The sequence below is a fragment of the Zootoca vivipara genome, chromosome 3, assembly GCF_965207765.1.
Source record: "Zootoca vivipara chromosome 3, rZooViv2.hap1.1, whole genome shotgun sequence".
NCBI lineage: Eukaryota > Metazoa > Chordata > Lepidosauria > Squamata > Lacertidae > Zootoca > Zootoca vivipara.
In genome coordinates, this window is record NC_142586.1 from 30,696,375 (window position 1) to 30,712,016 (window position 15,642).

The 15,642-nt window shown below is 42.8% G+C and overlaps 1 protein-coding gene across 1 annotated transcript in view; it reads right to left on the minus strand.

Annotated features, from left to right (window-relative positions):
• COL21A1 (collagen type XXI alpha 1 chain) overlaps nt 1–15,642 on the minus strand; it is an 85,424-nt gene that overhangs the window by 52,796 nt on the left and 16,986 nt on the right. The window contains exons 3-8 of the mRNA XM_035109767.3: nt 10,403–10,954; nt 3,628–3,796; nt 3,268–3,484; nt 2,147–2,320; nt 997–1,074; nt 251–259 (exon numbers count right to left, since the gene is read on the minus strand). Coding sequence (XP_034965658.2) covers nt 251–259; nt 997–1,074; nt 2,147–2,320; nt 3,268–3,484; nt 3,628–3,796; nt 10,403–10,954 — 1,199 coding nt within the window. The remainder of the gene's footprint in view (nt 1–250; nt 260–996; nt 1,075–2,146; nt 2,321–3,267; nt 3,485–3,627; nt 3,797–10,402; nt 10,955–15,642) is intronic.

Consider the following 15,642-nt stretch of genomic DNA (forward strand, 5'->3'; position numbering starts at 1 on the left):
ATAATTTGCATGTCAAATTCAGTCCAAAATAATTTAACACCCCTCCCCCCAAAAAAGGTTGCACATATTATTCACTGAGCACAGAAGCTGAAAATTGAAAAAAAAATGTTTTACAAAAATATCCTCACTATCCCAGACAAACATCTTGCTCTTACCTGGTGATATATTAACAAAGGAAGAATGCGGGGGAGGGGGCCATGATACTAAATACTACCTTAAAGTCCATATGAATAGGCATGATTTTGCCTACCTCTCCATTCTGGAATAAAAAAAAAATCAGTTCAAGACTTTAGAAAGCGTGCAGAAATTGTTAAAATCAAAGCATATATAGTTGTAAAGGTAAAGGTAAAGGGACCCCTGACTATTAGGTCCAGTCGTGACCGACTCTGGGGTTGCGCGCTCATCTCGCATTATTGGCCGAGGGAGCCGGCATATAGCTTCCAGGTCATGTGGCCAGCATGACAAAGCTGCTTCTGGCGAACCAGAGCAGCACACGGAAATGCCGTTTACCTTCCCGCTGTAGCGGTTCCTATTTATCTACTTGCATTTTGACGTGCTTTCGAACTGCTAGGTTGGCAGGAGCTGGGACCAAGCAACGGGAGCTCACCCCGTCACAGGGATTCGAACCGCCGACCTTCTGATCAGCAAGCCCTAGGCTCAGTGGTTTAACCACAGTGCCACCTGGGTCCCTATATATAGTTGTAGGTATGTGTAAATATGAACCTTTTAATTACACTAAGTCGCATGTTACCAGTGTCTCCCTGGCATAGAGAGACTTCTGTAACAACCTCTAATGGTAAGCAACAATTTTTCCAAAACACATTTTGCAGAAATTTCTGTCCTGAAAGAACTTGAAGGCTGACAGATAGCAGCCTTTTTAAAATATATATATATCCTTGACAGATAACAATTATAGCACTATGATATGGTTTCGTTTGTTTTTTATGAAAATGAAAAACAAGCTTTACACAAAAAAAAAAATCCCATCATACTCACAAATCCAGGGATCTCACAGGCTGTTTCTCGGTTATTTTGTTCTGGGTCACAGTAGATCCTTAGCTTTTGGACATCGAACTGTAACACAAAGAAGACAAACTCTTTAGAAACCCATTTTTGATGCTTTATTAAAAATCACAGAAATGGAGAAATGGGGAGAACTGGATTTAAGAGTGAAAAAATGAGAAACAGATAGAACCGAAATTGACAGAACCCTCTATTCATACTCATGAGCACTCCAACCAAGTATCTTGAGCCTCAGGTGGTCCAAGGGGAATAACTCATTCTGTCTTACTCATATTGATTTACAGCACTATTTTACAAGTTAGAAACATATAAAGGTCATCAGAAATAACATCCATAATCCCTTGGAACATCTTATATTCTAAAGTCCATTTCATAACTGCTAAGGAATTACTTGTAAAGGGGCAGGTTATGCTTGTATTTGTGTACAGTCATACCTCGGGTTACAGCTGCTTCAGGTTGCACTCCGCGCTGAACCCGGAAGTTCCAAAACGGGTTACTTCCAGGTTTTGGCGCGCACGCATGCGCAGAAACACTAAATCGTGCTTTGCGCATGCACAGAAGCGCCGAAGCGCAACCCGCGCATGCAGGTTGCAAACGTGCCTCCCGCACGGATCACGTTCACAACCCGAGCATCCACTGTAGTAGAATGCAAACGTGGGCAGGAAGTGCTGAAAGGTCCTTAAAAACAGTTCAGACTCACACTTTGGTAGTTTATGCATTTACTTATTGTACACCAAGTCCTCTGTAATGATACCAAGATCAATGAATGCAAAAGGGAAACAGCTGCTTACAACTCCTATACTCCCCTTGTGCAAACAATTCACACTGGGCATTCTGTTCTTCAAAAGCATTCAAGGCAAAGACTGGTTTAGTCCTGACATCTCACTAAATAATGGTTTATGCTAACCATAGTTAAGAATCCACATGATAGTTTGAGCTACCAAACATACAACAGGCTTATTGTTTGTTGATGTTAACCTGCTTTTGTTTTCCATCTGTTCACCCTCATTCACTGAACTTAACTGAACTTGTTCCAAATAATCATGCTTAAGATCAGGCTTAAATCTAAGCATTGGGTAGGTGTAACTGCATTCCACAAATGTAGTATTCTGAGCATACATACCTGTACAGTCTCCTCTTTCCCAGAATATTTTCCAATTTGAGTTACTCCACTGATATAGATCCCTAAAACAGGACGCAATGGCTTTATTTCAGTTTCTTGGTCATCTATATACAACGTAACATCTGCTTCTGTTACTAAGAGACGGATTTGGTGCCAGCCTTCATCAAACAATGTCTAGAAAAAAGTGAGAGAATTGTAAATATATATTCAACATATAGATATTCCTAAATGTAAAGACATAAACTAATACAAGTTTCAAAACTTGCTACCACCAGTCTCAATTAAGGGTGCATTGTCTACTATAACTTAAAGAAATGGCCTAATAATTATATCAGACTGGGGGGAAAAAACAAAATTCTTTTTGGATTTTCCCATTATTACATGTAGGTGAGTTATAACCATGCCAAGCTTCATCTGTCCAGCCTGTGCTTATCTAGAAGATAGCTAGGCATATCATTGATCACCTTCTTTATAGAGATTATGTATCTATTTTTGTATTTCTATCATACTTTTCTATACCAAAGGCATAGAAAGGGGTGTATCTTTGGCGATCACTCATAGCCGAGTAAGATTGTCTTCCATAAACATGGTTTTAACAATGAGTCCGTAAATGAATAACAAAATAGAATAACAAAATAGAAGTAGGAGCAACCTCTATGTTTGCTTTTGTAATACACATGCGCGCACTCACACACACTTTGCAGGTGGCATCTATAAATCTATCTATATATAAAAACTAATTGCTTAAATTAGTTTGTGTGGGAAAGATAACAGCACAGCTAACACTGCACCATTTCAGATTACAGGTTTTCCCAAACAGTGCCATGATGGAATCCATTGTACAACATAAGCAGGGATGTGCCACCAAAGGTGGTTTTTTGGTCTACTTCTTAAGTTTTCTAAAGGAACACAGGCCACAATTTATGTGGCATGCCGTTCAGACGTGACAAAGAGGAATGAACGTTTTGTCCTCAGAGATCCGTATTCAAGCACTAACTTTAAAAAATGAGAATAATCCCTGATGCTTTGTTATAACCAACAATGAAACAGTGGATCACTTCACATTCAAAATCACAGTATGGATCACAGAAATATCAACACATGACTGATGTCTTCTTTACCTTCACACGGGGTGCAGTAAAAGTAACAACCTGCGTATCATTTACTAGGCTTGTTGTAGTAAATGACAGCGTTCTGTCTTCTCCATTTACAGTAACAGCTATTTGTGGCCTTCCATCCAGGCTTAAAATCCTCCACAAATCCCATGTTTTTCTGACTTTAAACCTCTGAGTGGATACAAACACATATGATGGAGGAAGGCCTTCTGGAAAGACATTCCTAGAAAGCAATTTTTTTAAAAAATTAGCAGAACACACACTCTGAAGTCCTAATTCCAAAACAATTATCTAGTCCATTATAAGGAAGTCTTATTTTAATTAAAAATGATATAAAAATTTTTATTAAAAAAACAAAAACTGTACCTTGTCAATTCTGACAAGTCAATACGTGAGGTTACTTCATAAGCTTTCGCATTGGTAGATGGAATCTGGATTCTCTTTTTCACCTTTTTCTTCACACCTAAACCAAGAAGTATATCAAATCCTTTTTCATCTCGTGATGCCACAGGAATTCTTGTTGGGCAAACTGATTCTGAAAAGCAACCAAAATACACACAATGTTTAATTCACAGATGTAGTAACCAATGTATAACTTTGAAAACATGAGGTGCAATTTTATACCATTAGGCTGGTGCACGAGTAATTAAATTATTGTGATGTTTGAGCTCAGAGTCCAGTTCAAAGCATCCTTTGGAACACTTAATGAGAAGCTCACCATTGACTTTAGTGTGCTACGTAAATCAGAGATAATGAACCTATTTTGCAGGCCAAGGAAAACATTCCCCCAATGGGAACCTTCTAGGGGGCACCCCAGTGATGGGCATAACAACAGTAGACGTAGAGAGATACATACCACTCTCCATGCAAGGAAGATGTAAAATCACAGTTCAAGAGGACATTTCTAGCCAGCTAAAAATCACAACAAGAGGGCACCCTGAGAGATCTGGTCTGGGAGGATGTGGCTTGGGTCAAGTCCTGTGGACCAGACAGAGGGGTGTGGAGGGTCATATTCAACCATTCTACCTAAAGCTTCCCACCTCTGACATAAATGTGAACTATGGTTATTTGATCATATTTTTTCCTATGTGAAATATCAGGACTTTTGGACTGCCATTGTCATTGACCATCCCTGTATAGTTTTGATGCTAAAAAGCATTTTACAGTACTCTTAAGTTTTCATATATGAAGCCACACATGTGGGCAGCTACCTGTACCACAACTATCTGAGAGAGGTTCTGTGTGCGCGTGCAAGAGGCCACCAACATGGAGGGATATCAAGACAGTTTGTTTCAGCAGGCGGCCTATTTCTGCTGGTGTGATTAAAATCTGTGGCCAAAGCCACACGTTGCCAAATGGAGAATTCATCTTCTTGCACTGGGAGGGTGCAAGCATTAAACAGGCTAATCCTATACGATGCTGCCATGTTGTCACATAAACTGGTGCAGGTTAAAAGCAGAAAGCCACCTGCTTTAAAATTTAAATTAGGAGGGTGAAAGACATACTTTGCTGCTGCGAAGGGACTGAGAAACACAATGTCATTAAATTTGAAATGCACCAAACCTTGCTTTAGCTTTATGAGCCTCAAGTTTATGCACTTCTCCCTCTGCTCTTTCTGCAAGCAGAGGACACTAGAAACTTCCACTTTTGTTTTATAATAAACTGCAGTCTTCTGTTATCTCCAAATTCAGGAATCTGTAGTTTAAGCTTACTATTCTTCATTGTGACGAATTTGGATTCCTCAGTTTGAAGGTAATACTGTAAAAATTACAGCTTTCAGTCTGCTCTGCTCATACATGAAGGTGGAAAGGAGAATGGAGGGTGGTGTGCATAAATCCAAAGCTTGCCACAGCTCACTCTCATAACAGGAAACCATGGTTTGATAATATACCTGAACTAGACCACTGTTTACACTTCCCCTTCTAGAGCTATTGGCAAGCCAAAAAGTGGCAGATCTTGTGCCAGACACTACTAACTCCTCTCTGTTGCTCCTATCCTAAGGATCCATTCTAACCTTTTGTGCTGGTAGCCCTTCATTCTACAGTCCTCCTGGTATAATAAGGATCAAAAGAGATTCACTGAAGCCCCATTCTGCAGACCCTACAAAAAATCAAGAGCCAGACCCAGAGTCAAGCAAACTACAAACTACTTGCATTCAACGAGTTGTGTTTTGACTTCTTTGCATTCACCAAGACTGCTACAGACTGGAAATGAATTTCATTCTAAAAGACTGTGATGTGCCTATGAAAAAAAATTGTAGCTGGCTGAATGCTACTTAAAAAATAACACAAAATACAATACTGGGCGCTTAAGGTACAATGTTAAAAGGGAATTTTTAAAAGTAGGAATGTGCCAACTTTTCTTTGCACTGACACAGAATTAATGGGGGAAACTGTTGTTAAGACTTTAGGGGATGGAGAAATGAAGATGTGGAACTAATGATGATTTTGTAGCATGCTTTGCTAAGATGCAGACATTCAAAGCACTGCATAAAATGGGTATTGTTTCAGATACAAAAATAGGCAACCCACTCTTTTGTTGCGAGTTGACCAGCCACCCACTTTCACAATCAGCTCCAGAATGGTAGTTGCTGTTCATACTGGAAGCCACTGGTGCCATGAGTGCAAGCAATCACATGAGAACTGGGGATGCGTTCAGAACTGAGTTTTGGCATGCCCCTGCCAGGAAATACTAAACCCAGCCCCCAGCCCCACCCTAAATTTCTGCATATATGCCATTATCAAACTCCTTCTCATCATGGTAATGGCAGTTCAGCAGTCAGCAAGACCAACAATCATATCTCTGAAACTAGTTGGGGAAATGGGTTTTTAATCTGAATTCCTGTTGAGAGACATGAATTTAAGGTCAGATAATCTGTTCCCAAATATGTCATTGTACAGTAACATATTAGGCAATGACAATGGAATGCTTACAATTACACATGAAAGCAAACATCTACTTAAAACAGAATGTACAAATAATCATAATAAGGTATCTGATTAATAAGGATACCAGTACAGTTTGTACACCGCAAACCATTTTTTAAACATCAGAACACAGCTGCAAGTTTTAGAATGTAGTTCTGCTATTGCATTGCTTAAGAATCTTGATATTTTATTTTCATCTTACTAAGTCCTTTAAAACAAATCCAGTTTCTACATTCAATTACAATGGAAGTAGCAAGTCACTTGCAGGTTAAGAGAAGGCATACATGGATTTGATGGTTGTTAGTTCCTGACCCATAAATAAAAGAAATATTATAAAATTGTTATTATTACTATTATCTTTTTATTATAATACTTATAATTATTATTATCATCATCATCATCATCAAACAACAAATGATTGCACTATCCATATTCATGATTCTTTAAAGAGTAGCAAAAGCAAGAAATATGGGGAGAAGTAGTCCTGACCTAAAGAACTGATGTTGTTGTTGTTGTTTAGTCGTTTAGTCGTGTCCGACTCTTCGTGACCCCATGGACCATAGCACGCCAGGCACTCCTGTCTTCAACTGCCTCCCGCAGTTTGGTCAAACTCATGTTCGTAGCTTCGAGAACACTGTCCAACCATCTTGTCCTCTGTCGTCCCCTTCTCCTAGTGCCCTCAATCTTTCCCAACATCAGGGTCTTTTCCAAGGATTCTTCTCTTCTCATGAGGTGGCCAAAGTATTGGAGCCTCAGCTTCACGATCTGTCCTTCCAGGGAGCACTCAGGGCTGATTTCCTTCAGAATGGATAGGTTTGATCTTCTTGCAGTCCATGGGACTCTCAACAGTCTCCTCCAGCACCATAATTCAAAAGCATCAATTCTTCGGTGATCAGCCTTCTTTATGGTCCAGCTCTCACTTCCATACATCACTACTGGGAAAACCATAGCTTTAACTATATGGACCTTTGTCGGCAAGGTGATGTCTCTGCTTTTTAAGATGCTGTCTAGGTTTGTCATTGCTTTTCTCCCAAGAAGCAGGCGTCTTTTAATTTCGTGACTGCTGTCATCATCTGCAGTGATCAAGGAGCCCAAGAAGGTGAAATCTCTCACTGCCTCCATTTCTTCCCCTTCTATTTGCCAGGAGGTGATGGGACCAGTGGCCATGGTCTTGGTTTTTTTGATGTTGAGCTTCAGACCATATTTTGCGCTCTGCTCTTTCACCCTCATTAAAAGGTTCTGATACTGAGGCACAACTAGATACAAAGGTGAGGGGGGCGTTGATCAGATCTCCTGTAGGGTAAGTGTAGCTAGGAAGTGGAATTCGGATCAGAGCTGGGGAAGGAAGCCACACGGTACATATCTATTTTGCCCTACAAGGCAAACAGCAGTTCTGCAAACAGCAGATAAGGAAAAGGGTTAACCCAGGGGTAGTTAATGGTATGTCCTCTCCATTGGCCATCCTAGCTGGAGCTGGGAGTTGTAGTGTAGTTGGACTACATCTGGAGAGCATCACTTGGCTAGGTAAAGGTAAAGGGACCCCTGACCATTAGGTCCAGTCGTGACCGACTCTGGGGTTGCGCGCTCATCTCGCATTATTGGCCGAGGGAGCCGGCGTATAGCTTCCAGGTCATGTGGCCAGCATTACAAAGCCGCTTCTGGCGAACCAGAGCAGCACACGGAAACGCCGTTTACCTTCCCGCTGTAGCGGTTCCTATTTATCTACTTGCATTTTTACGTGCTTTCAAACTGCTAGGTTGGCAGGAGCTGGGACCAAGCAACGGGAGCTCACCCCGTCACAGGAATTCAAACCGCCAACCTTCTGATCAGCAAGCCCTAGGCTCAGTGGTTTAACCACAGCGCCACCTGGGTCCCCTAGGTTAATCCCTTTCCACCAGAGCCCAGTCCAAGCTGGGCCCTCTCTATGGCTCATTTCACCCTTTTTAAGGGCTCTATTTACCCTTAAAAGAACAAACAAATGGTGCATCCATCATGGATGAACAGCTGCCTTGACTCATCTTGTTCCTTTTTGGCAATGCTAGAGAGAATTGCAGTCATTATTTCTGTTAAGTGTGCAAAGTGCCAGCACCTTTAGGAACAGCACTGTTTCTGACTTGTTTAAAGTATTTTTTAAAATTACAATAAATATTCAGAGAACCTTCTGAAATCTTATGCATTGCAGTAGGTACATTACACAAGTCTGGGGTTTGGATCCAAAGGCGACTTTCAAGTCACAGAAGACTCTTTCCATGAATGGAACAGAAACTTTGGATCCTACCCAGGACCTTCTCTTTTCAAAACATAGAAAGAGAGCAGACTTCAAGTGCTAGGGCTTAAATTTCATCTCACATCAAGCCTGAAACACAGCTATGTCATATAGTTCATTTTAAAATCCCAGAGGACAGTCTCTGCATTGCCAGGGATAGCTGCAGCACATTATATGGGGAATATTTTGAATGTCTCTGAAACGGCCCCAAGTATCCTTTGCCAGCAGACTTTTGAAGCATAGGGAAAGAGCAAGAGGGGTGGGCATGAAAGGTTCTGATGATCTGAGGGACATTGCAAAAACAACTTTGTGGTACAGTAGCTACACACAACTTCCCTGCAAAGAGAGAGTACGTGGAGGGAGAGAAAGATTTTTCAGTAACACGACTGGATGGGAAACCCATGAGCCTCTGGGTGTTGTTGGACTCCAACTCTCATCAGCCCCAGCCTTCATGGCCAATAGTCAGGAATGATAGGAGCTGTAGTCCAACAACATCAGGAGAGGCACAGGTTCCTCATCCCTGATTCAGTCATTCCACTGGCAGAGTCAGAAAAGGTCAAGCCCTGCAGTTGTTTTCTGCTGATGCACGATACCACAAAAGCATGGGAAACTAGACTAAAACAAAACCATGACAAGGTAAGTAGGAGCACAACCCTACCACAAGCACAGGTAGATTCTGCTTAGGATGAGGAACATTGTGTTGTGTTGATGAGGGCTTGCCCGCATCTCAGCCTTTTCGGTTTCTGAAGCAACCGAAGACCATAGTTTCTGACCATACCAGTGGTTTCAACACTCAATCAAGTAACCAGTTCGTCTTGGGCCTCTCCACTCACAATGGCTGAGCCATATTATTTATCTAGTATTCTTATTTATTGAGTTTATATACTGCCCTATAACCTGGAGGTCTCAGGGCAGTTCACAGAACAATATCAAAATATAAAACCACAACAAATATAGTCAATATAAAAACAACAACCCAGTAACCCACCCACCCCCATAGTCACCAGTTCACCGCTAAGGCTGCTGCAAAGTCTTGGGGAAGGTCAGCCAGCAAAAGTTTCATATTCTTAACCACTAGTCTAGACTTGGGAATTGCCAGATGCGGTGATTACAAAGTCTGCCTTGGCAGTGAGCTTCATTTCATCACTTCTCATGCAAACGCATTTCTCTTTCATACCAAACCTGTGTCTCCTTCTGCTGCACACAATGGTTCCTTGTTCAGATCTACTGAGTGGCATTAATTAAATTATACCTGCCCTTTAATTTGTCAGAAATAAAACAAAAACAAAAAATCAGATCCAACTTCTTTTCTTAGACTATCAGGGTTCTGATTTTTAACAGACAGCTCGCAAACCATCAAGAATCCTGTACACATAATGGGGTAGCAGGCACATCCATACATCTCCCACTGAGTGGAAGGATACACGATATGTAAATCCTAGAAAAGGCCCATTTCTGAAACCCTGGAGAGCTCCTGGCAGTCAGTGGACAAGACTGTGGGAAAGCAGGGGTAGGGTACTGGACCCAGCTGTTGGGTCATATATATATATCCCACACCCCCTGTCAATCACATGATGTCACAATGTCAGGTTTTGCTCACACATGGGCAAAGGGCTCTATAAATGACACCGCTAACTGATAGTGTCTGCAAACCTCCTTTCAGCCCAGTTGCATCTTTACCTGAAAACAGCTATATAGCAGGTGGGCGTGAATTGGCGAAAATAGCCTCCTGAGTCAAATGGGGAGGCCTGGTGGGCCTAATTACATCCAACAGCCAGAGATGCCCCACCCCTGAGCTAGATGGCCTGCCTGATGGCATGGCAGCTTCCTATACATCCAAGTACATCCAAGCTACTAAAGTAAGTGAGGTCAGAATACCACTACAGCACATCATACTCCTTAAAGGAAAAGGAGGTTAATGACTCTGCCAAGAGGCACTAATATTTACCTTCACAGAGTTTCTGCTTTATGACTTCTCTTATTCTGGATATTGCAATATAATCTTCAACATAGAACACATATGTTGACGAGGGCTTGTTGGCAATGGCTCTTAGTTCATCCTCTTCAGTTTCTGACCCAACTCCAATGGCAAACAGAGTGATCTTGTTTTTTCTTGCTTCAGCTGCCACTTCTTTGACGTCATCTTGTGACTTTCCGTCAGTGAGTACCACTGCGATTTTTGTAAGGAACCTTGCAGATTTGGCAAATAGATGATCGATTGCAAACTGAATGGCTTTCCCTGTTCTTGTATTTCCACCCAAGTACTGTATGTATTCCATTCCTCTGACGAGGTTTTCATTTGAATCATGAGACCCAAGTGGGATTTCAAGCACAGGATAATCACTGTACTGAACTACTCCAACTTGAATGAACTTTGGTCCAATGTCAAAGTTACTTGTAATATTGACAAGCCACCTTTTGACTATTTCGAAGCTTTCTGGGCCAACACTCCAGGAGCCATCCAATATGAACACTAGATCCGTTGGGGCAGTTCGACAACCTTAAAAAATGGAGAGAGAGAAGAGAGAGAAAGAGAGAAACGGAAATCAAATTCAGTAATCTGTACTGAATGTAATCTCAGTGTTCTATCAAGGGCATGATATTTTTGCAAACATTTATGCCATGATTGGGTGGGATCGAAACAAAGTTAATTGAAGTTAGGGTCCATTTAAATCAATGAGGGAAAGTTATTCATGATTTAAGCCCCACTGATTTCAGTGGGTACTGAATTCAACTAATCAGCAGAGAAATCCTAAATAGGGGGAGCTGTCATAAATTACGTTGTCTTAAAATAAACTGGTGAAGTATGCTAGATCCAAACTCTGTTCAGGAGCCCCAGGGAGGGGTAAACACCAGATGAGCTGGCTCCAGCCCAGCAGAGAGAAAAGGAGCCAGCAAAGCACAGAGCCAGCTCAGCCATCATTACTGCAGCCACCTTTTGGTGCACAGAGGAGAGTCCACAAGTGCCCTTAACAGGAGTATATGGACTGCGATAATGCTCAAAGACAGCTCATGGGAAGCAGCTCAAAAGTGCAAGTGTAGGCATGCAGATAAACAGGGGACAGAGTGCACATGGCATCCCTATAGACCAGGCACCCCCAAACTGCAGCCCTCCAGATGTTTTGGCCTACAACTCCCATGATCCGTAGCTAACAGGACCAGTGATCGGGGATGATGGGAATTGTAGTCCAAAACATCTGGAGGGCCGAAGTTTGGGGGTGCCTGCTAAAGACACTCACTCCAGCAGCCAGACAGCAGACACTGCATGCCACACACCGGGAGGCACGCTCACCACACCGACTGCACTGTCACAAGCAGGAACAGCGCAACACAGGACAACCAGGTAGACGAACACATGTGAAGCACACCCTGCACCCCACGTTGCACCACTGACAATCACCTCAAACATCCACACAGGCTGCTGCCACCAGCCGCACACCCCTAAAGAATGGCAGCACACACAGGGAGATGCCAAAGGACAGTTCACTGAAAGCAGCCTACAAGATGCTCATGGGTAAAGGGCAGAAATGGCAGGAAATACACGCACTCCACTCCTAAAGCCCCAGAAGATGCCCTTGAGGCAGCTGTGGTGTGGACAACCCTGGGAAGAGGCAACAAGTGCCACCCCCACGGCCCCAGTGCAGTTAACATGCACAGGATTGTGCTGCATTTCTCACCAAAATTAACAGGCTTCATGACTACAAAAGGTTCACCCGGATTTAAGGAAAACCAGCTTTCTTTGAGTTGGAGCCTGTGCTTCCTGTTTGTGGTCTTGTCACCTGAGTATTGTGAGCCTTTCCGAAAGATGTGCATTGAGTTAATATCTTCCCATTTCCATCTAGTGATTTTCCAATGGATTTGGGCTCCAAATTTTTTTGCAATGATTTTGGCAGGGAAAAGGAAAGAAACAGTAGCCTAAGAATGGATGATGGAGGCACCTGCAAGTTTATATGTCTATAGGTATTCTCTGCTTGCAAACCATACCTCAGGTGGTTGGATTTTGTGTGTGTGTGTGTGTGTGTGTGTGTGTGTGTGTGTGTGTGTGTGTTACTAGACCTTCGTTGCTTTTTAATTGTTGGTATATAATTTGTCACATACATTTACAGTTTTCTGGGGTGGTATATATTGCTGGGTTATTACATCGAGAAACGAGGGCTTTCAAACAGATGTGGTAGTCATTTGGGTGAGGACAAAATACAGGAGTACTCATTGCTATTCCATCATACATAGGGAGTGCTTTAAACCATTCAAAACCCTGCAGAGTGGTTTGTGGTTATCATAATGCACTGGAGAGAAACCACAAGCTCTCAGACATCATCAGTAAATGGTCACACCTAACCACATCTGGTTGTGTCTAACCACACAGTATTTAACTAAATTCAAAAGTGTACCAGATTAACACACATCCTAAAAATATCTCTCCTGTGCCTCCATTTGTTATTGTATCCACTACACTGATCACTTGGCATGAGATACTTAGTTGATTGCTTACCCTGAATTAAGTCAGAAGACATGGCCAGTGATCCAGAGCCTGGTACATATGCAGGTTTTCTTGCTTTTCATGGAAAACACTCTTCACATGCAAAGGCATTTCCCATCTAGATGTTGAGGGTGTCTCAAGAGCTGCTGGACAGCAGCCAATGTGCAGCAGAGTGGACTACAACTCCTATCAACACTGGTCATTGACCATGCTGGCTGAAGCTAATGGAATATGTAGTCCAAAGTACCTGGATTTTGCTACCCCTCCACTAAAGTCATATTTGGATGCCCTTCTTCAGGTACATATTGTGTATGAAGTGAAGCAAGTGACAATGTTGGGGGGGGGGGTTAATTAGTGGTAGCATCTTGCTTCTGAATGTTCTCCAGAGGGAGACTGGCATAGTACCCATTCTGACATCTCATTGGTGCTAAGCAAATAGTTTTTTAAAAAAAATCCAGGCTTTTCCATTTTTGCAATGTTTTTATCTACTACAGTATTCTTTTACTTTACTTTGGTCGTATACATCTTATTTATTAAAAAAAACTTGTAAACTACTTTCAAAATATTTACATTAAAGGGTGGTCTATACATCTTTTTAAATCAATCAACCATTTGTTTGTCTGAGGTTTAAATCTTTTGAGCAACAGTAAATAAAAAAATCCTACTGTAAAGGAAAATAATCCTACGGGAAAATACAGACCTATCCTTTGAAGATAACTTACTAGTGAACCTGAATTCCACAATTTTTATTGCTGGCTTCAACCAGTTATAATGTATAAAACAGAGCCCAGCTTAGCTTCAATGTACTGTTAAATAACCTCAAGCCTGCCACATCTCTTCCCCACAGCATCATTCAATATAACTTTCTCTGAGATGATTTAGAGTTCACTGAGGGCAGCTAAAAAATAAAGATAAAAATGGGCTGCATATTGCTCAGCAAAAAAACACCAAAAAAACTTTAGCTCTGCCACAAAGCACACATGCAAAGACCATCCAAGGTCAATTCCAGACCTCAAAACAGTGCTACCTAAACACAAGAAGGATGTATAAGCATGCTTGGAGGATTTGAAGAAGTACAAAAATTATTTAGGGTGGAAAACAAAAGCGAGGGGCCCAAAACAGTCCAGTGAACACTGGGCATGCTCATTTGCCACAGACTGCCAAGTGACATGTAAGGCAGAAAATAACTTACAGGGGAAAGAAGAGATTATCGTGGAAGGGGGAACAGCTGATTGGCCAGAAAACAAAATAGAATCACTGAGCACTGTAACATTTTGTTGCAGGTCCCATTTGTGATGCATATATTTTAGAACACCTGCTTGGTGCACTTGCTCTTTACATTTTAGGTGTATGCTCCTTTTAAATAAAAGGTTAAGTTACACATAAAACAACAAAGACTTGATTCAGGTGCCATAGTCCTGCCATGCGCCCAAATACTCTCTCCCCTTTCCTCCCCTCTTCACACACCCGTAAGCTTTCCCGGTTTGTTACAATTCAGTTTGCTATGGTGTCCAAACTAGGAAACTGTGGTGTGAATACTCCCCACAAACCAGGTTTTCAAACATGAATTGCAACGTGCCTTGTTTGGAGCACACAAAGCAATTTCCTGGATCAGATGTTAATGCAAACTGTAGTTTAAAAAAACAAACAAACAGGAAGGCTTGATTTATCCAGGTATATGAGGGAAGGTGGAAGGGAGAGGAGGGAGGGAGACGACATAGGCACATTGTGTATCCCCAGTCCAACAGACTATGGTCCGTTGAACAGGGAGGTAAAGGTAAAGGGACCCCTGACCTTCAGGTCCAGTCATGTCCGACTCTGGGGTTGCAGCGCTCGTCTCGCTTTATAGGCCGAGGGACCCGGCGTTTGTCCGCAGACAGCTTCTGGGTCATGTGGCCAGCATGACAAAGCTCAGGGCCGTCTCTAGGCCCGAGTCCGGTGGCGCGTGGCACCAGGGCGCCAGGCCATCAGGGGCGTCGCTACGCCCGCCGAGAGGTGCGCCGGATGCAGCCCTAGGCGCACCTCTCAGCTGTTCAGGCCGCTCTCCGGAGGCACGCGGGCCTGGGGCCGCCTCCGCTGCGCGCAGGGGCATCGCGACAGGGGGCGGCCAGGCTGGATGGCGCAGGGCGCTGGCCCTCTAGACGGCAGCAGCGCTGTGCGCTGTGGCCACCCGCCGCGCCGGGAAACGGGGCGGGGGGCGCCGGAGGGATCGGCTGTGCCAGGGCGCCAGGCATGCTTAAGACGGCCCTGACAAAGCTGCTTCTGGTGAACCAGAGCAGTGCACGGAAACGCCGTTTACCTTCCCACCGGAGCGGTACCTATTTATCTACTTGCACTCTGATGTGCTTTTGAACTGCTAGGTGGGCAGGAGCTGGGACCAAGCAACAGGAGCAGTCTCCCCCCCCCCACACTTAAAGAATCATATTGCCCACACAAGAGCTACTCTGAGAATCGTAGCTCTGTGAAAGGAATAGCACACTATACTTCTCATGATTATTTCAGGGAAGCCACAACTGTTTTAAATAGTATGATACTGCTTTAAATATATCATGCAGATGGACCTTAGGTTTGTAAAGATCTCTGATCCAAGCTGTACGAAACCAACATTACCTTCCTGGGGGAAAGCGGAGTAAGAAGTCTGAACTTGTCACTTTTGAACTGTCATGCTACGTAGCTTAGATATGGTACCTTAATATAGTCCCTAAAAG